At 42.4% G+C, this 26250-nt stretch overlaps 1 protein-coding gene across 3 annotated transcripts; it reads right to left on the reverse strand.

Moving 5' to 3' along the window:
- Positions 1-9366: 9366 nt before the first annotated feature.
- Positions 9367-26027, reverse strand: LOC124019138 (proline-serine-threonine phosphatase-interacting protein 2-like). 3 transcript variants are annotated; one of them, XM_046334517.1, is made up of 15 exons: positions 25858-26027; positions 24836-24936; positions 17819-17893; positions 16943-16977; positions 16703-16809; positions 16369-16431; positions 13221-13319; positions 11946-11991; positions 11735-11814; positions 10782-10880; positions 10496-10592; positions 10155-10239; positions 10022-10058; positions 9793-9834; positions 9367-9690 (listed from the first exon to the last, which is right to left on the reverse strand). In XM_046334517.1, the coding sequence occupies exons 1-15, from the start codon at positions 25888-25890 to the stop codon at positions 9649-9651; spliced, it is 1041 nt and encodes a 346-aa protein (XP_046190473.1). In that variant the 5' UTR covers positions 25891-26027; the 3' UTR covers positions 9367-9648. The 3 variants fall into 3 exon arrangements, with proteins under 3 accessions (XP_046190473.1, XP_046190474.1, XP_046190475.1); XM_046334518.1 differs by having other exon boundaries at positions 10027-10058; positions 25858-26024; XM_046334519.1 differs by having other exon boundaries at positions 24836-24931; positions 25858-26004.
- Between the last annotated feature and the right edge of the window lie 223 nt (positions 26028-26250).

Genomic DNA, 26250 nt, shown 5'->3' on the forward strand with positions numbered 1-26250 from the left:
CTGTGTTTCCTATCCTCAGTGCAGTGGGCAGCTGAGAGGAGGTATTCTTATTCTCCATGGACTTTACAGTGTCCCAGAACTTTTTTGAGTTTGTGTTGTAGAAAGCACATTTCTGCTTGAAAAAGCTAGCCTTGGCTTTTCTAACTGCCTGTGTATATTGGTTTCTAGCTTCCCTGAAAAGTTGCATATCACGGGGGCTAATGCAGAACGCCATAGGATGTTTTTGTGTTGGTTAAGGGCAGTCAGGTCTGGAGAGAACCAAGGGCTATATCTGTTCCTGGTTCTAAATTTCTTGAATGGGGCATGCTTATTTAAGATGGTGAGGCATTTAAAAAAAAACAAAAAAACAGGCATCCTCTACTGACGGGATCCTTCCAGGATATCCCGGCCAGGTCGATTAGAAAGGCCTGCTCGCTGAAGTGTTTCAGAATGGAATAGTGTTATTAATGTTTCTAAATACCAGATTCACTGGCACATTTCTCCTTCCATGAGCACGGTGCGTCATGGCTGAATAGGCTGAGCTTCAGCTCTAAATATATATGCCATCATCAACTGCGTTTCTGTTAAAACCTTAAAAGTCTTAAAACTTCGCAGGTTGACGTTAATTGTCATGAATCTTACCCTGGAGGCAGAATTGAGCTATTTCCACGAGATGAGCAAGCTGCAAAGACAAAATTGGCTATATTGCGAAAATTCATAAAAACACATTTAATTTAAGGCGAGGGTTAGGCATTAAAGCTATCAGTGAAGTTCGGGTTAGGGTTAGGTTTATAATCAGATTTGATGACTTTCTGTCTGTGCCAGCTAGTGATCACTCTGCAGAGCTGTCTCCAGGGCAAGATTTATGACAACAAATGCTTTGAAGGACACATTTCAAACATTGCCACACCTCCCACCACAGCGCAAGCGAGCTAATGTTATATAGGTACAGTGCTGAACCTGACATGAGGACTGGAAAATAAATGCCAGTGCGCCAGTTTTTCCTTGAGAAAATTGCAAAATAAAATGCGTTTGACACAGCCAAAAATAGATCCCTAGATGTCAGGCGTGTCAGGTTCCTGCGTACCCAGTCATTTGTTCCTCAGTTTGATTGTACAGTATGGGGTGTCATGACGTTGCCCTGTTGGCGAGGTTTATGACCCCCATAAATACCTTATCCACTTTTCTCTCTCTACTCTACAGATTGGACTCTTAGAAAGCCCTTTGTCAACATTGAGAGAGGCTGGTAACATCAAAAGGTTGGGGAACGGAACCATATTTCAGTAATCCAACCAGTTGAAAATATCTGTTGGTACTTAAAGAATATGATGTCAGATCAGTTGTCGTCTGAGAGATTATTACTGATGATAGGATGACATAAACTGTATCTTGGAAAGTTTACACATTCTAGTTATCAGATTCGAATGGAATTGTTGTGCAATTTAAATGTTTAAATATGAAACTATTTGTGAAAAGATTAAATGTTATTTTAGCTTCTAAATGAGAGAATTGTTTTCATAAGTGAACTATGCTCACTCAGTGGCCCCGCCCAAGTGAACAGACATTGGTTGTGAACTATGAAACACGCCATTCTCTCCATCACTACAAAGCCCATTGATGAAATTCAACCTTGGGTTCCCGATGATGTGAAGACTGCTGTCCATACGTTAAAAGGCAAATTTCAACGTGGAGGTGATGATCGACAAGCTGGAAGGATGAATTTTGACTATACCAGTCAGAATATAGAATGAGCTTGTAGCATAGCAAATTGGTATGAACTTTGAACTCTTATTCACTAAAGAAGTGATACATCCTAGACGTCGAGTTAGCAGCTGTAAACGTGGGCTAGGAAAGGACAGACAATCTCTTCAGAAAGACAGGAAACTACAACATATCCATTCTACCACTCAATGACGGTACTACAACGTAACCGTTCTTCCACAAGACATATTCTTCAAAGGACAAGGGGGATCTCTGCTGGGCAACCCAGACTTCCATCTTCGACCAATCTATATAAGCGCAGCTCAGAGTAAATATTTATTGCATTTTCCTTTTCCAAATGGGCGGTTATTTAGAATGCATAAGATTCTGTATTTACGATAGCATAGCTTCATAAGGTTCGATAGAGACCCAATCCTTTTGTTCCTCAGTCTTCCCGCGCTTTCATTCTAACCCAACCCCCTTTCTTTGTGTAACCAGCTGTCATATCGGTTCCGTCTGCTAAGGACGTTTTCTTGTATGACATAATTAGTAATCAATGTATGATCCATCATGTGTATATGTAATTATGTGTGATTATATACGTATTTAGTAAATAAATAATTAAACCAAATGTTGTATTGCTGATTCAACTTGCTAGCCAGGGTTTGTGAAGATAACCAATAATTTTACAACGTTCAGAATTGACTGCTATTGATTTTTTAAGATTACCAGGTCTTTAAGAGTTTATTCGGAAGACAACAGCTCTATAAGCATTCTTCCGTGGTGCCCCGACTTCCTAGTTAATTACATTTACATGATTAGTTTAATCAGGTAATATTAATTACAGAGAAATTATTTTATAAAAGAGCATGTCATATATCACTTAATCCATAGCAAAGACACGACAGGGGAAAAACCAAGAGTACTTGGAAGTACCCACCCCTCATAACAAGCAAGTCTGTCAGGGTTTCAAAACATAATTTATGAATAAAATAACAATAAGGAGGCTATACACAAGGGGTGCCGATGTGTAGCTCGTGCTTCCTAGCAAGATATGTAGCTTGTAACTTGTGTGTGTGTGTGTGTGTGTGTGTGTGTGTGTGTGTGTGTGTGTGTGTGTGTGTGTGTGTGTGTGTGTGTGTGTGTGCGTGCGTGCGTGCGTGCGTGCGTGCGTGCGTGCGTGCGTGCGTGCGTGCGTGCGTGCGTGCGTGCGTGCGTGCGTGTGTTACATAAATGGTTACATAGAAAGGTTACATAAATGCATGAAATGGCCATCTATAAAGTTAGCACATACCTTTATATAGTATCAAACATCACACATTTACAATAATAACAAAAGTGTGTGTGTGTGTGTGTGTGTGTGTGTGTGTGTGTGTGTGTGTGTGTGTGTGTGTGTGTGTGTGTGTGTGTGTGTGTGTGTGTGTGTGTGTGTGTGTGTGTGTGTGTGTGTGTGTGTGTGTGTGTGTGTGTACATGCACATTTCCTGAAAAGGTACGAAACCAATACCTTTTTTTGAAAAGTCAGGCCTTTTTTCAGGTCCTGAATTTGTTCTAATGCTATTTTAAGCTTAAGGGTTAGGTTTAGGGGTTAGGTATAGGTTTAGAGGTTTGGGGGTTAGGGTTAGGTTATGGTTTATGGTTAGGCTTAGGGGTTAGGGAAAATAGGATTTTTAATGGTGAAACATTTTAACACTCCAAAAGGTCACATTTCACGAAAACACAGCTGTGTGTGTGTGTGGCATCAATATGCATGTGTGTGTTTTGTGTGAGTGTTCATGTTCGTGTGTGTGGTTAGAGTCCAGTGAGTGTCCATCGAGCCTGTGCAAGAGAGTCAGTGCAAAACAGAAGGATACATAAGAATCAAATCAAATTTTATTGGTCGTATACATGTATTAAGCAGATGTTATTACGGGTGTAGAGAAGTGTTCCTAGCTCCAACAGTGCAGTAATATCTAACAATACACAACAATGCACACGAAAAAACGTAAAAGAATGGAATTAAGAAATATAGAAATATTAGGAGGAGCAATGTCGGAGTCCGGAGTATAAATATACTGTATATATACAGTGCAGAAAGTATTCAGACCCTTGACATTTTCCACATTTTGAAACGTTACAGCCTTATTCTAAAATTGATTCAAATTGTTTTCCCCCTCATCAATCTACGCACAATACCCCATAATGACAAAGCAAAAACAGGTTTTTAGAAATTTATGCAAATGTTTGTTTTTTTAACTACTGAAATATCACATTTACATAAGTATTCAGACCCTTTTGTCACGTCTACTCCAGCTCTGCCTCTCTGGTGCTCATTGTCACCAGTTTACTTATTATTACGCACACCTGCCACCATTGTTATGCGCACCTGTAGCTACCGAGGATGCCACAGCTGGCTCGTCAGGCTTCCATGCCTCAGCTGGCTCGTCAGGTTCTCAAGCCTCGGTTGGCTCATCAGGATCCCATGCCTCTGCCAGCTCGTCAGGCTCCCGAACCTCACCTGGCTCGTCACGCTCCCGTCCCTCATCAGAGGCAACCGGCCATCTCCTGGTCCCGCACGTTAGGGAGGGGTTACTGTCACGTCTACCCCCGCTCCCCCTCTCTGGCGCTCATTGTCACCAGTTTACTTATTATTATGCACACCTGCCACCATCGTTACGCGCACCTGCACCTCATGACACTCACCTGGACATCACTTCTATAATTACCTCCCCTATATCTGTCACTCCATTTCATTCTTTCCTCAGGCATTATTAGTTATGTTTCTCATGTCCAGACACTACCCATTCGGTATTGTTACCTGTTTTTTGTATTATTAAATTCACCCGCTGTACTTGCTTCCTGACTCCCAGAGTCTAAGTTACACCTTTACTCCATACACTTTGTTGATGCACCTTTGGCAACGATTACAGCCTCGAGTCTTCTGGGGTATGAAGCTACAAGCTTGGCACACCTGTATTCAGGGAGTTTCTCTGCAGATCCTCTCAAGATCCTCTCGAGCTTTGTCTAGTTGGATGGGGAGCGTCGTTGCACAGCTATTTTCAGGTCTCTCCAGAGATTTTGATCCGGGCTCAGGCGGGGCCACTCAAGGACATTCAGAGACTTGTCCCGAAGCCACTCCTGCATTGTCTTGTCTGTGTGCTTAGGGTTGTTGTCCTGTTGGAAGGTGAACCTTTGCCCCAGTCTGAGGTCCTGAGTGATCTGGAGCAGTTTTGGTGCACCTGTACTGACCTCTCCTTCAGGATGATAGCGGGGTGAACAGGCTGTGGCTCGGGTGGCTGAGGTCCTTGATGACGGTTTTGGCCTTTCTGTGACACCAGGTGTGGTGTGAGGGGGACAATGCAAATAGTCAGGGAGCCATTTGATTAACTGTTCAGCAGTCATGGCTTGGGGGTAGAAGCTGTTAAGGAGCCTTCTGATCCCAGACTTGGCGCTCCGGTACCACTTGCCATGCAGTAGCAGAGAGAACAGCCTATGACTTGGGTAGCTGGAGTCTTTGACAATTTTTAAGGCCTTCCTCTGACACCCCCTGGTATAGAGGTCATGGATGGCAGGAAGCTCGGCCCCAGTGATGTACTGGACTACCCTCTGTAGTGCTTTGCCAAGCAGCGGTTATGACCTACGGTTATGGATGACGATGACGACCGTCATGGTTATAGCGTTGGACCTGTAACCGATCGAATCCCCGAGCCGACAAGGTAAAAAATCTGTCGTCCTGCCCCTGAAAAAGGCAGTAAACCCACTGTTCCTAGGCCGCCATTGAAAAAAAAAATCTTAACTGACTTGCCTAGTTAAGGAAAGGTAAAATAAAATACCAGGTGGCGATGCCAATGGTGCAGCTTTAGATCTTTTGGAGGATCTGAGTTCCCATGCCAAATATTTTCAGCCTCCTGAGGGGAATAGGCATTGTTGTGCTCTCTTCACGTTGGTGTGTTTGGACCATGATAGATCCAAGGAACTTGAAGATCTCGACCCGCTCCACTACAGCCCTGTCGATATGTGTCCTCCACGATGTGCATTAATACCACTAGAGAGCAATGTTACCTCCAGACTATTCACTTGTCTATGCAACCTTAATCTGACATGTGTTCGTTTGTCTCCACAAGATCTGTTAGCAATCACCAACCAGAAACTAGCAAATATTTAGATGAAGTTATACATAAGTCATTCTGACTTTATCAAGCAACTCTAAGACTTTTAGATCATGCACCTGTATTGTTCTATATTCATGTACGAATCAACAAACAGAATTAGTCCTCTTGTATTGAAAAGTTGCAAAATGCTTTGGACAGTCTGGTGTCATGTCTGGTGTCATGTCTGGTGTCATGTCTGGTGTCATGTCTGGTGTCATGTCTGGTGTCAAAGCTCTTCTTTGTCCACCCCGATGTTGGAACCAGCTTCTCCCTGAAGCTAGGAGAGCAGTGTCCCAGCCCATCTACTGAAAACATCTGAAACCCTAAGTCTTCAAAGCGTTTCTTAAATAATCCCACAGCACCAACCCCTCCCCACCCCCCTCTTCCCCCATCCCAACAAAATCCCTATGTCACTTGATACATTCACTTCAATCATTGTAGATGAAGGGGAGGAGACAGGTTAAAGAAGGATTTGTAAGCCTTGAGACAATTGAGATATGGATTGTGTATATGTGCATCCAGGGAGTGAATCGGTAAGACAAAAGATTTGAGTTCCTTTGAACAGGGTATGGTAGTTGGTGTTGGGTTTTTCACGCTCAACAGTTTCACATGTGTATCAAGAATGGTCCACCGCCCAAAGGACATCCAGCCAACTTGACACAACTGTGGAAAGCATTGCAGTCAACGTGGGCCAGAATCCTTGTGGAACGCTTTCAACAACAAGAAGAGTAGCTGCTGCATGTGAACTTTAAAAAGAAAGTTAGCAAAAAATAGATAAGATCTTGCTACCATGGAAAGTTAAATGCCTGACTATTTGTGGAAAAATCACCCTGATTAATTCTTTAGTCATATTCCAGTTTACCTATTTACTTCTGGCCCTGCCTACACCGAACAATTTGTTTTTTAAATGATATGAGCAAAACATATTTCACTTCGTTTGGAACGGCAAGCCAGACAACATTTTACTTGCTTATTTATATAATGAATATGAGTTTGGGGGGAAAAAAATTACTAAAATCATCAGTCATACAAACGTTATACCCAAACTGGTTCTCCAGTAGATTAATAAGAATATCTCACCCCTTCCTCAAAAATTGACATTTTCCCTGTGTACAAGATTACAGCCTCTCACTTTCAGTTAATTGAAAATGGAGCACATTGACCTTGAGCTGCCGAGGAGAGCCCCAGATGACAACGTGGGCTACACATTCAGTCTCTACTGAGGACATCTGTAAGACATTCAAACGTGTTAACCCTCGCAAGGCTGCCGGCCCAGATAACATGTCTAGCAGGGCCCTCAGATAATGTGCAGACCAGCTAGCTGTTGTATTCACTGACATTTTCAATCTCTCCATAGCTGAGGCCTCTATCACCCACCTGCTATCATCTCTATGCTCAAAAAAGGGAAAGTAACTGAACTGAATGACTACCGACCTGTAGCACTCATTTTCATCATCATGAAAGTGCTTCGACAGGCTGGTCAAAGACCATATCACCTCCTCCCTCCCTCCCACCTCCTCTCCAACTCACCTACCGCCCTGACAGATCCACGGACGAAGCAATCGCCATTGAACTGCACACTGCAGTCACCCACTTGGACAAAAGGAATGTCTTTGTGAGGATTCCTCAGTCCCCTCCTGTATTCTCTGTATATCCATGACTGCGTGCCCTCACACAGTTCCAACTCCATCATCAAGTTCGCTGATAACACCAACAATGATGAGACAGCCTACAGGGAGGTAGGCACTCTGACGGCACGGTGCCAGGTAAACAACATCTCCCTCAACATGAGCAAATAAAAAAAGCTGATTGTGGACTTCAGGACAAACCAGGCTGAACACTCCCTCATCCTCCTCAATGGGGCCGCCGAAGAGACGGTCAATAACTTCAAATTCCTAGGCGTACCCATCTCAGAAGCTGAAGTGGTCTAGCGTAGAAAGCACGACAGCGATTCTTCAACCTCAGGATGCTGAAGAAATTTGTCCTGTCCCCCCCAACCACCACAAGCGATGCCCTGTTCTCCCCACTTCAATCACAGACACAGGACAGGACAGGAGCACCATGGCAATAACTGAAAGACTGGCCAATAGTTTCTACCCTCAGACCATCAGGCTGCTGAATAGCCACCACTAGACAGCTGCCTGCTCCCCCTTCCCCTGCTACTCCCCCTATGGACATTCCCACACCCTCAAGTCTCACTTACCTAACCTCCCTTTCTAAAACAAGCCATACAAAGCTGGTTGCAATTCCAGTTTCATCCTCCAGAAAACACAGGACAAATGTTACAACAAATTCAAGTTCAACTCAAATATACTAATTGATAAAAAATTTAAATGATTTATAGAAAAAAAGGAATGATCTTTGTTCATTATTTTATGAATAGGAAAGGTGGAGTTATTTCACATATGCAGCTAACAATTTTTTTGCGCTATCAACAATTACAACCAACTGATTGCAGCATTACCGCAAAAAAATTAAGGAGTGGATAGGGAACCTCCAAAAAGCATTTCTTACCCCAGTATACTTCAACTGGTGACCATCCGGGAGAATAAAGAGAAAGGAACGCTCTGTTTTTGCGTAAATCATATAGATTTATTGATGAAACAAACAAACAATAGGCTTACATTTCGTCATGAATCGCCTTCTTCAGAGCCTTGATCAGGAAATGTGTGGGAGGCACCTACTCTGTATGCCCTCGTAGGGGAGTGTCCCGCTCATCATGTCAATCAAACATGTCAATACTGTCAGTATAATAGTAGTAGCAGGTTATTCAAACAAGAGTATGATCATCATTCAAGATTCCTACACATACATTTGAGAATTTGTTTTGTCTGCCCTTTATTAAAGACTGAAATTGGCCAAAAGAATCGTCATAAATATAAAAAATATTCCTGTTTCATTTGAGGGCCAAAATGTTGACTGAGGCCCCATACAGGTTAAAAATAGATGAGAAGAGATTTTCAATGTGCCAATTCCATGGCACATTGTTTATAAACGGATACAAAAAACAACGCTTGATTCAACGTTTTTCCAATTGAAATTATTGTACAAATTTTTTGCCAATAGCACTGTTGGGAGATTTGGAAAGCAATAGTAAATCTATCAACAACATAATACCTTTTGTAAAAATATTCATCTTTAACTTTACAATCTGTAGATACTATGCGATTAGAAAGGTTCAGAATTTATGTGAAACATCACAGCACAGTTGAAAAATATACGGCACATGGAAATCATAAGAGGGCAATTTAAGGAAATAGGTGAGATGGACTGAGAGTAGCTGAGGGGTGGGTTTAAAAGCTCATGCTCTATAATAGCTGACTAAAAACACAATACATAATGTATAGCGTATGCGTTTGGGTACCTTCTATCTGAATGTGATGTATGTCAACTATGTAATTACTGTAAAGAAAAGAAAGAGAGAAGTGCCATGTATGAAAGATGTGTGTACAGTAGATGTACATTTAAGTTTTATTCTGGTCCAATTATTTTGGTCCTCCGAAGAGGGGAGGTGGTGGATGGGCCAATAAAATATAAATAATAATAATAACAAATAGTTGTAGTGATTACTTTTATTTTTGCTTTAACAATATTTCCTGGTTTTAGACTGTACAAAACCTAAATATATTACCAATTGACATATATTGTATATGAGCTATGACACTTAACCTTACTGTTTATAACACAGCTATAAAACCACAATGATGATGACATAATCAAAACATGCTGTACTAACGTCAGCGTTGGTGGTGATTCTGAATTAGTTTGTCAAGGTGTCACTGTTGAATGCACAAAGCACAAAGTCCACTCTTTACATCCATCACTGAAGGGATCCACACTCAGCATTCCACCAGGCAGTCGATATCAATACCCATAGATAACTGGAAACGAATCGTGTTAAAAAAATAAATTAAAAAAAACATTTAAAGTGATGACAATGGTCATTTGACTGAAGCTGTAATACTGAAGAATACATGACTTACCCGTGTGCTAGTATTGTATAACACTGTAGGCTCGATCTGGATCTAATGCAGTTGAGTTGATCAAATCACCGACAGCAGAGGAAGTCAAAACACAAATAAATAAACAAACAGACAGTGGCAGGTCATTCAATGGAAAACAAAGAACAGTTTATTCATATTTTCAAGGATGGATTACACCTGACAACTTTGTCATAATATCGAAATATCTCAGTCATTCTTTAACATATACCTCACCTCCGGTGTTGGTTGGATTAGGCAATGGTCTCCTGATGTTCACAAAACAGACAAAATAGAAATCGACATGACATGATGAGAATTACGATTAAAAACAAACAAACATTTCTTGATAAAATCACACTCACCTGGTGATAGATGGAGCCATTTGGGTGACTGATGGTGCTACGAGGACCCTCTGACTGCCGTAGAAGTTATCATACAGAATAGGAGCTGAGAAGTGAGGACCGAGCAGGTCAGGGGGTGAGTAGTGAGTACAACTACAATAAACAACTAGACTGTCAAGGAGTGGGGCCCGGACACGAATAACAAGGCGAATGCCTACATAAAAGAATCAAGGATGACACACAAACAAAAAAAAAGAGTCTGATTTTCATTGTAGCCCTTAAGATGACCTATTATGTCCTGTAATGTGCCTGTTGTTTTCTTTGGATGACAAAGCGGACCCGTGAAGAGTGAGGAACTGTACCTGGTGGTTTATCCCCAGTCCGTCTGAGGTTCACAAAGTGTTCAATGTCCTCCTGTATGTCGCAATGTTCAAGAGACTTCCTCACTTCCTCATATAGCTGAGAACACAGACAAACAAAGTTAGAAACAAGCTAAATGGAAGGTCCCTTACAGCCACAATCCTTCACGCTATTCTTTGCGTATCATTTACAACAACAAAAAATGAACATTGACTACCAGTAAGTAACTACTGCAGATTGCACCTTGATGAGTCCCTAGGAAATAAAGCATTTGAAGTGTGACTTTACCTCATCGCTGGTGACACACTGCTGGGAGAGCTGGTTGAGATGAGTCCACACCATGTTCCTTAGAGTGTTAATCCTCTCAACTTCCTGCTTCTCAAATACCTGGATGTAACAGAGCACTAGATGGTATACAGTGCCTTCAAAAAGTATTCATTTTTGTTGTTTTGTTGTTACAGCTTGAATTCAAGATGGATTAAATTATTTTTTTTAAATTCTCACCAATCTACACGCAATACCCCTAACGACAAAGTGTAAACATGTTTTTACAAATGTCAGCAAATTTAGTGAAAATAAAATACATAAAAAACGCGCTTACATCAGTATTTACAATCCTGAGACAATACTTGGTAGAAGCACCTTTGGCAGCGATTACAGCAGTGTGAGTCTCTAAGAGCTTTCCACACCTGGGTTGTTCGACATTTGCCCAAAAAGTGAATTGCATTGCCACATTTTTCCCAGTATTACTTTAGTGCCCTGTTATAAAGAGGATACATGTTTTGGAAACGTTTTATTCTGTACAGCAGGGTTTCCTAAACTCGGTCCTCGGGACCGTTTTGATTTTTGCACTAGCACTATACAGCTGATTCAAATAATCAACTAATCATTAAGCGTTGATAATTTGAATCAGCTGTGTAGAATTAGGGCAAAAAAACTAAATGTGCACCCCTTGGGGTCCCGAGGACCGAGGTTAGGATACACTGCTGTACAGGCTTCCTGCTTGTCCCTCAGTCAATTAGGTTAGTATTGTGGAGTAACTACAATGTTGTTGATCCATCCTCTGTTTTTTTCCTATCACAGTCGATAAACTCTGTAACGGTTGCCATTGGCCTCATGGCGAAATCCCTGAGCGGTTTCCTTCTTGTCCGGCATAGTACAAATATTACAAATAATGTACAAGTAATACAGTATTCAACTAACAAACCACCAAAAATACTCTGATGCTTTCTGGCCCTTACCTCACATGCTTTGACATGCTCCTGCTGCCAGTCCTCCCTGATTCTTCCCAGCGCAGTCACATTCTGCATGTATAGCCTGTCTGGGATTCCAATCAGAGAACATACATCTTTGGAGACCATACTATCAGCACATAACCTAGATGATGATTTGTGGTTTCCCCTGTTTATGATGGACAAGAGTCAAAAGGGATAATAAGGTTGTCATTCTTACCAGCTACCTCTGCATTCATTTTTGCTTGATTTGCTCTCGCAAATAGCTGAAAGATGACAAAGAAAAACACTGAGGACATATTCGGTACTTTATGTAACCCTTCCTTGTGTTCAGGTCGTTACTTTACTTATATTGTGTTGTTTTAAGTATACAGTAAAAGTATGTGGTCATATTGGAACATGTCCACTTTATAAACGGTGTACAAGCTCGATAGCCGTGTTCTTCCTGTGGTCAGTGTAGGCCTAATTCTTGCGGTCTAATTCCTGTGGTCAAAATAGGCCTGCTGTTTCCTTAGCTCAACAGATTCTTATGGCTCACTCAGCTCATTTAGTGTCGCCAGCATTTTTGTTTCTTTTTAAAGCCCCCAAGCAGTCTTTTTAATGACATGTTTAAATCATTAATGTATGTCTAATAAATCGCTGTGTGTTTATTTCACAAAAATAAACACAAAATATGCTTTTCTTTTTATCATTTATTTCCCTGAGCCTCCTTTTGCCGTTGAAATGCTCAGTCTGATTGTGTGGGCATGTTGATACAAAAGTGAACACAGTATATTGACATACACAGCCCTGTTTGGAGGACTCTAGACTAGAGCCTACTCCACTTATCCCTTCAAAGTAGCAGGATACATGTAAGAGATAATTCATGTGGGGCTATTCGTTCTATGGAAAATAATGAATGACGAATCCCATTAAACAATGCCAATTAGTTTTTTTATTTATTTGACTTTTGCTTTCAAAAGCAGTCCAAACATAGAACATGTAAGAATGAAATAGAGCCATTGAATTCTACCGTGTTGATATACCGTGCATTAGAAGGGAAATAATGCACGGTCTAGAATGCCCTTCAAGCCAATCACAAACGAGTATTCAACAATGCATTGGTGTAAATGCAAATGAAAGATGACTGCTCATTGGTCAGAATAATCAGATCAGATTGGGATGACATGCTGTGGGACAAAAATACCATCTCACTTGAACAGGCTGAAATTTCAAGTGTTTTTTTTCTTTCAAAAAGCACTAAAAGAGCATTATCATGATTTTATCATGATGTTTCGACCCCATTGTGTTGAAATATTGTTTGTTTTTTAAACAGGAAAAACACAATTTTGACTGCACTGTCACGTTCATGTTTTTAAAAATATTTTTTTTTATACAGTGAATAAGTTATGGAGATGGGGAGATAGAGGAGAAGGACATAGAATGGAAAGTGGTGCAGTCAGGGTTTGAAACTTTGCCTCCGGGACAATGTGTGGTCCGTTCCTCTGAAGCGTACCTTTTCCTGCTGCTTGGCGTTACTGGTGCTTGCATTTCGGTTCATGTTCTGTTCTGCTTCCTCTTTGTCTCGACACTTTTGCTCATATGTCTTCTTTGACTTTGGTTAACGACATGGAATAACAGGGGAAGTGGGGTTACACGTCTGAATGTGTGAAAACGCTTTACTGACTATGCTATTCTTCACTGAATGACTGACAACAGGAAAGTCTCTAAAACATTGTCACTTGTTTGAAGTCAACTACCACAGTGTTGGTTCTGTCAATTGCTGCTACCATAGGGGAAAAAAATAACTGAGGTCTGATATGATGCTGTTAAAGACCTTGAGTGCTGAAGTCTCACAAACCATAGAACCCATTTAACAACCTGTGTTCATACTGCAGCAATATCCCTCACCACCAAGCAGAGAACAGGACACATTATAAACACATTATAAAGCACAAGGCCCCCCCCCCCGCAGCAGCACTGGCCAGCTCGTGGTCTGGGACGGATGAGAGAAACTGTCCAGTTACATCAACTGCGATATGAACCACAGGTAAAGTATCCCGGTTCCAACACAGACCAAGGGTGAGAGAAACAGCACAGTTCTAGCAGAGATATGCACCACAGCGATACTATGCAACCCCAAACCGTGCCCATATGAGAAGGTGCTTCCACTGCCATCAGAGCAAATCAGAGAAGTACTGCCAGCACTGCTACAGATGTGGGAGCAGCGACCACATCCTGGCAGGCTGTCGGTTTAGAAGAAACAAGGCCAACCAAAGAGGTTCCTTTAAAACGAAGACAGGTTGCCCCTGTGGAACAGGGAGTAATCAGTCACACAGACACGTCCCAACACGGTACAACCTGTGGAATGAGAGAAAAGGGCCATGCACTGCAACAGTGCCCATCCTGTAAGAAAACACTCTACTGTTCGAGAGAACGGCAAAATGAACTCTGGGCTGAACACCGGAAATACTGCACACAGAGACGAATGGTAAAAGACTACGTGCATGACCTGATAGCACAGGGTTGGGTGGAGAAGTCCAACTTTCCTTACTCTTCCCCAGTTGTATGTGTAAGGAAAAAGGACGGTAGCTTACAACTGTGCACAGACTACAGGGAGCTGAACAGGAAGACTCACCCTGACCGCCAGCCAATACCCAGAGTACAGGATATCATAGACAGCCTTGGAGGACATTCCTGATTTTCACTCTTGGATCAGGGAAAAGCATATCACCAAGGGTTCATTGCAAAAGAAAGCAAGCCCATGACAGCCTTTGTGAGCCCCTGGGGACTGTATGAGTGGGTTCGGATTCCGTTTGGACTCATGAATGCACCCGCAGCCTTCCAGGGCTGTATGGAGGAATGTTTGGATGGCTTGACAGATGAGATCTGTATCCTGTATCTGGACGACAACCTCGTCTTCAGCAAGACCTTTGAGAACCATATCGACATCCTTAGAAAAGTACTACAGAGACTAAGAGTTTATGGGATAAAGCTGAAGCCCAGAAAGTGTGAGATATTCACAGCGGAGGGATCGCTCTTTAGGGAGAATAGTGTCTGCCCGAGGGAAGCAAAATAGATCCAGCTGATACTGCAGCAGTCAGAGCTCTGAAGGACTAAACACCAAGTACACGAGAAGAGCTCAGAGGAACCATGGGGTTGCTGAGCTACTATAGGCAATGCATCAAAGACTTCTCACGCATTGCTAGCCCCCTCTACAACCTGATCACAATGTCTCCTGAAGAAGTTACAGGTACACACAACAAAGCAAAGAAATGGCAGACAAAGGGGGAAACAAGAGGATTGTCCTCTCACAAATCAATGACGTGGACTGATACGCTTCAACAGATAATGGAGCGGCTGATAGACCGCTTAGTACAGCCTCCTGTGCTCGGTTTCCCAGACTTCTCAAAGCCGTTTATCATTCACACAGACGCGTCAGACAAAGGTTTAGGGGCTGTGTTGTATCAGAAACAAGACACAAAAAAACTGCGTAAGATAGCCTATGCATCTCGGACATTGACTGCACCTGAGAAAAACTACCATTTCCACTCAGGAAAATGTGAGTTTCTAGCCCTGTACTGGTCAATCACAGTAAAGTTCCGCGATTACTTGTACTGTGCACCGACCTTCACAGCCTACAGTGACAACAATCCCCGTACCTACGTCTTGTCGACCGCGGATGGGTTGCAGAACCCGCCAATTTCCATTTCACTATCAGATATCGTCCAGGCAAAGAGAACATTGACGCTGATCGTTTGTCCAGAATGCCAAATAGACATCGAAACACTGATGACAGAATGTTCAGAGGAGTTGAAATCGATGCACAACAAGACTCAAACAGATCCTGGTCAATGGCAGTCTCCGCTGTGTATGCAGCAACAACAGGAACCAGATCCATCATGCCTTTCTCAAAAGCAGAGGTGGTGACAGGTACAAAGAGAAGGTGAGAGCATCGGCCCAGTGATGGAACACAAACTGTCAAGTTCAAAACCAAAAGGGCAAGAACCGGAAACATTCAACACCAAAAGCAGATGTCTTCTTCAAGAGTGAGACAAGCTCAACTTGGACGAGCGTGGTATCCTCCATCGCAAGACACTATGGGGTATCGTGTGTAGGCCAGTGACAAAAAAAAATCACTGTTTAATCCATTTTAAATTCAGGCTGTAACACAACAACATGTGGAAAAGGTAAATGGGTGTGAATACTTTCTGAAGGTACTGTATGTAATAATAAAATGTACTAACTTTTTTTGTTTTACCCCTTTGTTCTCCCCAATTTCGTGGTGTCCAATTGTTTTTAGTAGCTACTATCTTGTCTCATCGCTACAACTCCCGTACGGGCCCGGGAGAGACGAAGGTTGAAAGTCATGCGTCCTCCGATGCACAACCCAACCAAGCCGCACTGCTTCTTAAAATGTACTAACTTATAATAACTTCCCCTTCATTCGAGGTGCCTCAGTACATATAATGTAACTTCCTATTTATTTGAGAGGTTCCCCCCCTTATTCACTTCTCATGGCTGTTGAGAAAGGATGACTTATATTACAATAGTCTGTTTCACATTTTGGTAACATGATGACTGAAACTAGACATGACTTTAGATGACAGAATGGATGATAACTGGTGGTTTGACTAATAATATAGGAAAGTTCTCCAGCTTACCTCCATGGTTTTCTTGAACTGAGTGGCCCTCTGTTTGTGTAGGGCATCCATCTGTTGTTCAACCTGCGAAGGAGAAGTGTCAAAGATATTATACTGTAGCTAAGACGATAGAGATGATAAATCCCTGATTTGCAATTACAGTGCGCATTGTCACATCCATGCAGGACGATTTGATGTAAGCAGTTATAAGTGGTTGATCACTATAAACGCATTCACTATTAAGCAGAGTGCACTGTATTAGCAATGCATTATTAGGTCTATAAGTAACTAAAGATGTTTTAAATTTCCTACATTTATTTCAGGGGTTTAAGTAGTTGATAGAATGCAATGGTACCTTTTTCCTTGCCTCTTTCTGTCTCTCCCTGAAGTCCTCAAGTTTTTTTGCCTCATCCCTCATTGTTTGTGCCAGTTGTAGGTGTGACAAACTCACATGTTCAGTCTCTGTTGTAAAAGAGGGTTTGAGTGAATGAGTAAATTAGGTGGATGACACAACACACATCACATGGAAATACCAACTCATAGCACAGTCATCATCATATATCATCAGGCACATTGTTGTGACTGCAACACTTACGCAGTTTGAACACATCCAGAGATCTCTTCAGTGTGCTAAAAAAACACACAAATGATGTGAAATGATGAAATGGAATTTATGAAAAACAACCTGACCTCACATAGCAAAGAATAACTAAGAATGAGGAGAATGAGCTGTTTGATTAATTACCCCCCCCCCCCCACGCCCACCTTACCGGAAAAGGCCTTAACTACAAAACCATTTGAAGCATGTGACCAAGCTGAAACAGGATGGACACTCAAACCACTGACAGAATCCTTCTCGACAGAAAAAGGTCCCAACAGTAATTCAAGCGTGTAACACAAATGCACTAATGACGCTCATGCGTGTAGTGCTGCGTGGTCAATGAGCCGTTGAAGCGTGCAAACCATCGTACAACGCGCAAAGAAAAAAATGGGTTTGGTCAACTTCAGACAGTGCTATCAGTGGGCAGATCCACAGCCTTCTAGTGTGCCATCTGAAGGCTGCATGCCAGGCAATATCAACAACCCAAATATAACAACAACAAAACAATAAACGTTTTTGCGTCGTCATTATCGGGTATTGTCTATAGACTAACGAGGAAAAAAACGATTTCATCCATTTTTAGAATAAGGCTTTAATGTGGAAAAAGGCGTCTGAAAACCTTTCTGAATTCACTGCAAGTTTGCATTTACTTGTCTTGTTTGAGACAGATTGGCACCAGGATAATAAGAAGGCTATTAAACATGTTATGTGATGGCTTTTAAGGGCTTTCAACAAAGCCCATTACAAGCGCATCTCTACCTTCAATAGCAGGCCTTTCAAATGATTTCTGTATAAATTTTCAGTGTCTGACTGATGGCAAGCAATATCGACTACAGCATGGATAACATCGGCAACAACAGACGGACTTACTTCATCTCATTGCACCCACACACCTTCTTGGAGAGACCCAGTAGCTCTTTGGCATACTTCTCCTCTATGGATGCTCTGAAAGATGACCAAACACATCTCTTCAGAGGTGCATTCAACAAGGTAAACAGTTCACAAATGTTATCTACAACATGTGCATGAGAGAAGATTTGGCTATAGTGTGAATATTTGCACCACCGAAGGGTCCTAGTGTCCATGAGATAAAGAAAATTCAACTGCTTTTTTCTAAAAAAAAATCTACATATGACTGCGATATATTTGCAAAACCACATTTTATATCTTTCAATATGACATATATATATATTTTTGTGTCAGTGTAAATGACGGCGGGTCCGGGAGCTGCTGCCGGCTCCCCTGCCTCAGCCGGCTCCTCGGGCTTTCATGCCTCAGCCGGATCGCCAGGCACCCCTGCCTCAGCCGGTCTGGCAGGTTCCTGCGCCCCAGCCGGCTCAACTATACTCCCTCTCCGGCCTCTAGGTCGCCAGGCTGCTGATTATCCCGCACACCTGTCAACATCGTCAAGCGCACCAGCGTGACACTCACCTGGACTCCATCACCTCGTTGATTATCTTCCCTGTATCTGTCACAACCCTTTGGTTCTTTCTTCGGATGTTATTGACTCTGTTTCGTGTGTTGTTTGTGTTTCGTGTTAATTGTTTTGTTTGTTTATTTATTAAAACACTCCCTGTACTTGCTTCCCGACTCTCATCGCGCTCGTTACAGAGACAACAAAATCAAACATTGAAATTATTCATAATATGAACTTTGGTGAGCTATGCTGTATCAGTTGGTCAGGAAAGGTGTCTATTTAGATTAGGGGGAAATTCTTCCCCTTCAAATCGTGTGGTGTATTACACAGTAACTAGGTGCTATCTGGAACCTTAAAGGGTTCTTTGGCTATCCCCATAGGATAACCCCTTGAAGAACCGTTTGTGGTTGCAGGTAGAACCCTTCTCTACGGAGGGTTCCACCTGGAACCCCAAATAGTTCTACTTGGAACCACTTTGTCTCGGGCCTAACAACACCCGTGCCATTATATCCTCCAAACGCCGGCTTCTCGGGCATCATCCCTTAAATGACTTCCTTATCTTACTTCTGTGTCGTGGAACGAATCCTCAATGCCCTTTGAAAAGGTCAGCCTACAACAACACATTGCTGATATTCAGGGAAAACAAACAGACAACAACAAGAACGACATGGCAGCAGAGCCTGTGGGCGCTGTCACATATAACAGAACCGTGGCATTCATAGTCTCTTTTCCAGAGCATATTCTCTGTAGTACACTGTTAACAAAATAGAGAGACTAAAAAAGGCAGCATCAACACATAAAAAGTATGTTTTGGCAGACTGTCTCGCATCCAATCTGATGGTTTTAAATTGCAAATGGTTTATGGCATAAATATTGAATGATGATGATTTTCAGTCAATATTTTAATCAACATTTTAAAGAAGACACTGGGAATTGAATACCTATTCTAGGATAGACCGTGGCACTAATTATGGGCTACGTTTGCCAGGACCCATTGTAAGATGATGGTAAATATTGTTACAATCAAAATGTTTAGGGCAATCTAAGTTATAGCAGAGGTACCATGAGGTAATGTGTAAAATGGTCCTTCATCACTGGTATTCATGTGAGATGGATGTGAACCCGGGTCCTGCTTGTCAAAACACTGCCTTAATGCTCTCAGCCAACTGAGAGTAATGTCAGTAACAACCGACTAAACGGTTGTGCTCAACCGCCCTTGTTATACTGGGCACATGTGGCCCGATTCAGACTTGAGATAAGTAGACCTAGCATGGACTCAATAAAACATGGATTCAAGTAATGTTGAATCAACTTATCTCAAGTCTGAATAGGGCCTAGGGAGATTTTTGGGGAGGCGAAATTCCATCGTTATTATGGAGTGAAAGTTGGAAAGGCAGAAGAAGGAATTGAACCCCCGAACCTCCAATTTCTTTGGAATTTTACCCACTCAACCACACAGTCACGTACCGTATGATGAATTTGGGCCCCCTATTTAAAGGCAAAGGTTTAGATTAAAGGCAAAATGAAAACTTCAAACTGTCACAACCATGATCTGTTTCACCTGTCGTGTGCTTGTCTTCACCCCCCCACCGGGTGTCGCCCATTTTCCCCTGTGCTTTCTGTTTTTGTCTGTTGCCAGTTCGTTCGTCTTGTCTCGTCCAGCCTACCAGCGTGTTTTGTCACGTACTCCTGTTCTCTCTCGTCCCTGTTTTCTAGTTCTTCCGGTTTTGATCATTCTGCCTGCCCTGACCCTGCCTGCCGTTCTGTACCTTACTGACTCTGCCCTGGTTTGCTGACCTCTGCCTACCCTGAGCCTGCCTGCTGTTCTGTACCTTACTGACTCTGCCCTGGTTTACTGACCTCTGCCTACCCTGAGCCTGCCTGCTGTTTTGTACCTTATTGACTCTGCCCTGGATTACTGACCTCAGCCTGCCCTGAGCCTGCCTGCTGTTCTGTACCTTACTGACCTCAGCCTACCCTGAGCCTGCCTGCTGTTCTGTACCTTACTGACTCTGCCCTGGATTACTGACCTCAGCCTGCCCTGAGCCTGCCTGCTGTTCTGTACCTTACTGACTCTGCCCTGGATTACTGACCTCAGCCTGCCCTGAGCCTGCCTGCTGTTCTGTACCTTACTGACCTCAGCCTACCCTGAGCCTGCCTGCTGTTCTGTACCTTACTGACCTCAGCCTGCCCTGAGCCTGCCTGCTGTTCTGTACCTTACTGACCTCAGCCTGCCCTGAGCCTGCCTGCTGTTCTGTACCTTACTGACCTCAGCCTACCCTGAGCCTGCCTGCTGTTCTGTACCTTACTGACCTCAGCCTGCCCTGAGCCTGCCTGCTGTTCTGTACCTTACTGACCTCAGCCTGCCCTGAGCATGCCTGCTGTTCTGTACCTTACTGACTCTGCCCTGGATTACTGACCTCTGCCTACCCTGAGCCTGCCTGCTGTTCTGTACCTTACTGACTCTGCCCTGGATTGCTGACCTCTGCCTACCCTGAGCCTGCCTGCTGTTCTGTACCTTACTGACTCTGCCCTGGATTACTGACCTCAGCCTGCCCTGAGCCTGCCTGCTGTTCTGTACCTTACTGACCTCAGCCTACCCTGAGCCTGCCTGCTGTTCTGTACCTTACTGACCTCAGCCTGCCCTGAGCCTGCCTGCTGTTCTGTACCTTACTGACCTCAGCCTGCCCTGAGCCTGCCTGCTGTTCTGTACCTTACTGACCTCAGCCTACCCTGAGCCTGCCTGCTGTTCTGTACCTTACTGACCTCAGCCTGCCCTGAGCCTGCCTGCTGTTCTGTACCTTACTGACCTCAGCCTGCCCTGAGCCTGCCTGCTGTTCTGTACCTTACTGACCTCGGCCTGCCCTGAGCCTGCCTGCTGTTCTGTACCTTACTGACCTCAGCCTGCCCTGAGCCTGCCTGCTGTTCTGTACCTTACTGACCTCAGCCTACCCTGAGCCTGCCTGCTGTTCTGTACCTTACTGACTCTGCCCTGGATTACTGACCTCAGCCTGCCTGCTGTTCTGTACCTTACTGACTCTGCCCTGGATTACTGACCTCAGCCTGCCCTGAGCCTGCCTGCTGTTCTGTACCTTACTGACCTCAGCCTACCCTGAGCCTGCCTGCTGTTCTGTACCTTTACTGACCTGTACCCTTGACCTGTAGTTTGCCTGCCCCCTGTTTTGTTATGAAACATCTGTGATTCGAACTCTCTGCATCTGGGTCTTATCCTGAGTCCTGATACAAACATTGTGCTGCCGTACTGTTCAGAAATCCCCCAAGTCTGAGGCATGGAGGTGGAGAGGGGGCATTCGTGGAAGGTGTGCCCTAACAGCAAACTCTATGGCCGAGTAAAAAAACTGCCACATTTGTTGGTCCTTCACGAACTCAGGTGAAAACACACCAGACGCTCAGATTAAACTCTCCAAAACAATCCAAGGAAGTATGTGTCAATGAAAATGTGAGTACAAAATGTTTTCACGTTAAGGAAGGAAACATAAAAGGAATTCACTCAATGAGAACATGGGTTTTGTGTAGAATATCAGCCACTAAAGCTTAATAGCAATTTTGATGAGTTTTCATGATGCCACATGTCATTGTTTGTAGTTTTGCACCTTTCGTGCACTTGTTTTAAATTACGGCAGGCTTTTCAGTTAATACTGCTGGCTTGTTTGCCTGGTAACTTTATGAGCTGTATCTATTATTTGATGTATGACCCACATGATATACGCTACAGTAAATAGCCACTGCAAATGTAGACTGCTCTAGCATTGGCCTACCCCATTCATGGATGCTAACTGCTGTAGCCCCTACTGACGATCCTTACCAAAGCCAGCGAAGACAAGACTCACAAACTCGTGCCAACTGAATTGTCAGCTGTCAATCATATCATCATCTTAACTCTACTGTCATTCAATCCACTGAACATAAAGACTCAGGTCTGAGACATTAACGTAATGGATGACTTGAGCCCTGGTCTGAAGTTTTGCACAAGGTTTGTTTAAGTGCTAATGCTCATATAAGCAGTCCTTGCATGCCTTTTCCCCCCATTGATATACAATATAATTCTACATTTCTGTTACTTTTGAAGAATATTAATATGATAAATAGCTTAGAGATCTTTGAACTTTCTTTATGAATATAAAAATATGAAAGACCTGTTCAAGTTGTCATTTGATCATTTGCAAAGAAAAAGAACGCATTTGAAGCTTCAGAATCATGTGTTGAAAAAGCAATTTTGTACAAATGAATTATCGTTCTGGACAAACGTATTAATTTGTTCTTTCACAAGACAATCTTGTGTCCTATGTTAAAGTGTAATGTGCATTTGAACTTTTGGGATTACTGTAGAGTTTGTCAACATGCCATATAAGAGCAGTGAATATACACTAAGAAAAGGGATACCCATTTACAGCATTTGGAAACTATTTCTGCACGAGACAGTAGGCTTAGGCGGTATATCGTATATACCGTATACTGAGGTATTTGGAAATAGCCATTGGATTGTTTTTCAATACCATTGAAACTATTTATTTGAAGTCTTTCAATACTTTTGTATATTTTAAAGTTTTTACCGGAGAAAAGTAGGCTAGCTACGCCGAGAAAACTATTGGAGAAAAGTAGCTACACATCAGTCATAGCTAGGGTGACCACATGTCCCGGATTGTGCGGGACAGTCCTGCATCTCGTTCCTTTGTCCTAAAACCAAACAATTATGTGCCACATTTGATCAACAAATGAAAATACCACTAATCTAAATTAGATAGATTTGTTCCGTATTTCATTCAGACTTCCTACTAATTCGATGAGAATTTACATTCCAACCTCTCTTTTGTGGTCACTTTGCGCTTATGACATGATATTACATCATGAGGATGTGGTGCTGGTGACAAATACTTCTCCAATCATTGATGAGATCCGATATTTACATAGGCCAGTGTCTTATCGTCAACAAATCACGTGTCAAATCCTTTTAGGCTAAATTCCAGTTGAACTTGGAGAAGACAGTTAACTACCGGTACTTACAAAAAGTGTGCGTCTAACGAAAAGCTACAAAAGTAAGTAAATAGCCGTATTAGACTGAAGAATAAGATAATTTCGTCAAACTCTCAATGCTCATTCAACATATTTGCTGCTACTTTACTCAAGCCCGTTTTAAAAGTCTCCCTAACTAAGACCAACCAGAAATGTTTCCTTGGCCACATATTCCCAGATTGTCATAAAACAGCCACAGTCTCTCATTTCTGGTTCACAACATTTTGTGGGAGGCTTGCTCGTTGCAGCGGGAGGGAGATTTTTGTGTGTGTGAAAAACATATTCAGGTGTAGGCTACACTATACTGCAAATGTCCCACTAAATTATCCCGTTGTCCCGCATTAGGGTATTTTAATTGTGGTCACCCTAGTCAGAGCGCTGTCTGCTGACAGAAAGCCCGTTTGTGAATTCTCATCCGAGTGGAAAGTGCACTGAAGCACAAAATTAGTCTGATGCCGAGCAGAAATGACAAGAAGCATTCTAGATCTTCGTTTATAAAACGCAGCAAGATATTTCTTATGAGTAACAAAAGAAATCCTGCGTGAAATATGCAGAATCCTGCATTAACTCGACCCCTAATTTATAGTGTTCGCTTTCTTCCTTGTTTGATGTAAATGTAAAGCCCTTTGGGTGAGTTATCTGTACAGCTGCCACTGCTCGATTTCCTTGCGTTTTTTCTCCTCTTCGTTCTCGGCCTGTCTGCTCCGAGCATAGTACAGTGTCAACACATGCTGCTTCAGAGTCAGTACTGTTCTTCCTTCAGACAAGCATGAGTCAAAAGTTTGTTCATTTGCACAATGTCTCTCGTTCACATTCGCTTGTAAATGTCCAAACTCTCCAAAAAATATCTTACCTATATATTGATAACTTTATGAGTTGGATTGACTATCTTTGCAATTGATTTATTTTCCTTTGTGCTTGTTAGCATATTTAGCTATCAGCCTTCAAAGAAAATCGCAATTACTTTTGCATTTTTGACTCCATTTACTAAGCCAGTAATACTCTAAATCGAAGGACTGTATAACGTTATGAATATCTGGATACCGCACAACCCTACTAGACAGGATTTGAAACACCACAATAGTGTTTTAGAAGATTTAGAGAGAGGAAACGACACCAAAAGAGAAGTAATCTAATTCTTCACCACATAGGACTCGAAATGCCATAATTTCAAACTTTTCCGGGTTAGTGCTCCCAGGCTATGGCAAGGTGTTACACAACTCTTGATTATGTGGTGCTACAACACGCCATATTCCATAACCCCTCAGGATGAATGTTTCACTACCCTATGTTTCAATAGCAGCAAAGATTTTCTTTAAGGTGGTGCCAGTTCAGTTGGGCACTAGTTAGTGTTGCAAAGCACTTCATTTTTAACAGTGTAATCTGAGGATTCAATGCATGGTTTCTATTGGATGATATCTTACATGGCTTCTCACCTGGCTTTCATGAAGTCTTCTATCTCCTTGCATGTCTTCTTGCCATCGTTGAGGTGCTGGATGATACTGTCATAACCCCCAGTGCCGGTGAAATCCCTGTTCTGGCAATTTTGGGAATGTGGAAAAGCAATACGTAATCACGGCACACCATGGAGTGCCTCTCACACCCTCCCAGTAGTGGTCATTTGAACCCCTATACACCTCACTGCATTGCCATTTAACAGTCTGTCAAAAAGGAAACAACTCCATTCCAAAAATTCAGTGAGAAGACCCCAAAAGTGCTCCAACCAAAATGATCCATAATGTAAAAGATTCCCAATGGGCTACATACAGCACACGATACATCAAACAATGGAAACAATACAGAAAACAGTAATGAAGCAATAGAGGTATTTTGTGAGCATGAATAAATTGGTGCTTTTTTTGTGTGCTAAACTGCAGTTGAAGTTACCTGTGATGTATGTCTGCATGAGAGAATGGCATAATCATTTTAACCACATGTGATTTGAAAGGTACAGTAGGCCTACAGATGTAGAATGATTCAATTTGAGCCAGTTCGCTACAGCAGGAAAATAATCCTGCAGCAACAGCATATGTGAATTATTATGTGGATTGCAATTAATGGACGTTTTTGTCAGTTTACAGTTTACTTATGGCAAAATCAAATTAGATGAAATGACCAACTACAGAAGACTTTTTAAACTTCAAATACGTTACAAGTTTTACATTTCCTGCATTGATATAGCCTACACTGTATGGGGTATACTCCTGAACCCTGCCATTCTGATTTGCATCTAGACATTACAAGGTTTTCAAAAGGACCAGAACCAAATCCATGCGGTATGTAATATTCTAAAAAAGTTTAAATTACTTAACAAATAGACATAGCTAGACCTGTTCTATTATTGCGTAGGCTTATGTTGTGTTTACACCCTTATAAATGAAAGAACACATTTGCATAACTTGAAAATCACATTTAGATCTCTAAAAACAAATAGCTCTGCAATCACATTTGTACTCACCCAAAAGCAATCCTTAAAGTGAAGTTCTCTCATTGTAGACAAGAATAACGGCAGTAGAACTCTTCAAATTCCGCAGCTTGCTACCGTGTGAGTGACTGACGAACTTCTCAATGGAGGGTGCGTTCACGACTCCACTCATACCGCAACCGAGCACTAAACTCCTTCTCTGGGTCCTAACGACCGCGAGACTCCCCCCGACCTACGAGCAAGATAGATTATGTTGGATTTGGTGCCACTTGGTGGTCACAAGCAGATGAGCAGGAGAAGAAAGGACCTCCGAGTCTTCCAATTCATATATTATATTGCCTCTTGGTTCCTCTTTTATCTGTATTTATACCATTCTCTTGTAAATATGCTTTTAATAGATATGATGAAATTGGGATATATCTGGAG

The sequence above is a fragment of the Oncorhynchus gorbuscha genome, unplaced genomic scaffold (genome assembly GCF_021184085.1).
Source record: "Oncorhynchus gorbuscha isolate QuinsamMale2020 ecotype Even-year unplaced genomic scaffold, OgorEven_v1.0 Un_scaffold_70:::fragment_2:::debris, whole genome shotgun sequence".
Lineage (NCBI taxonomy): Eukaryota > Metazoa > Chordata > Actinopteri > Salmoniformes > Salmonidae > Oncorhynchus > Oncorhynchus gorbuscha.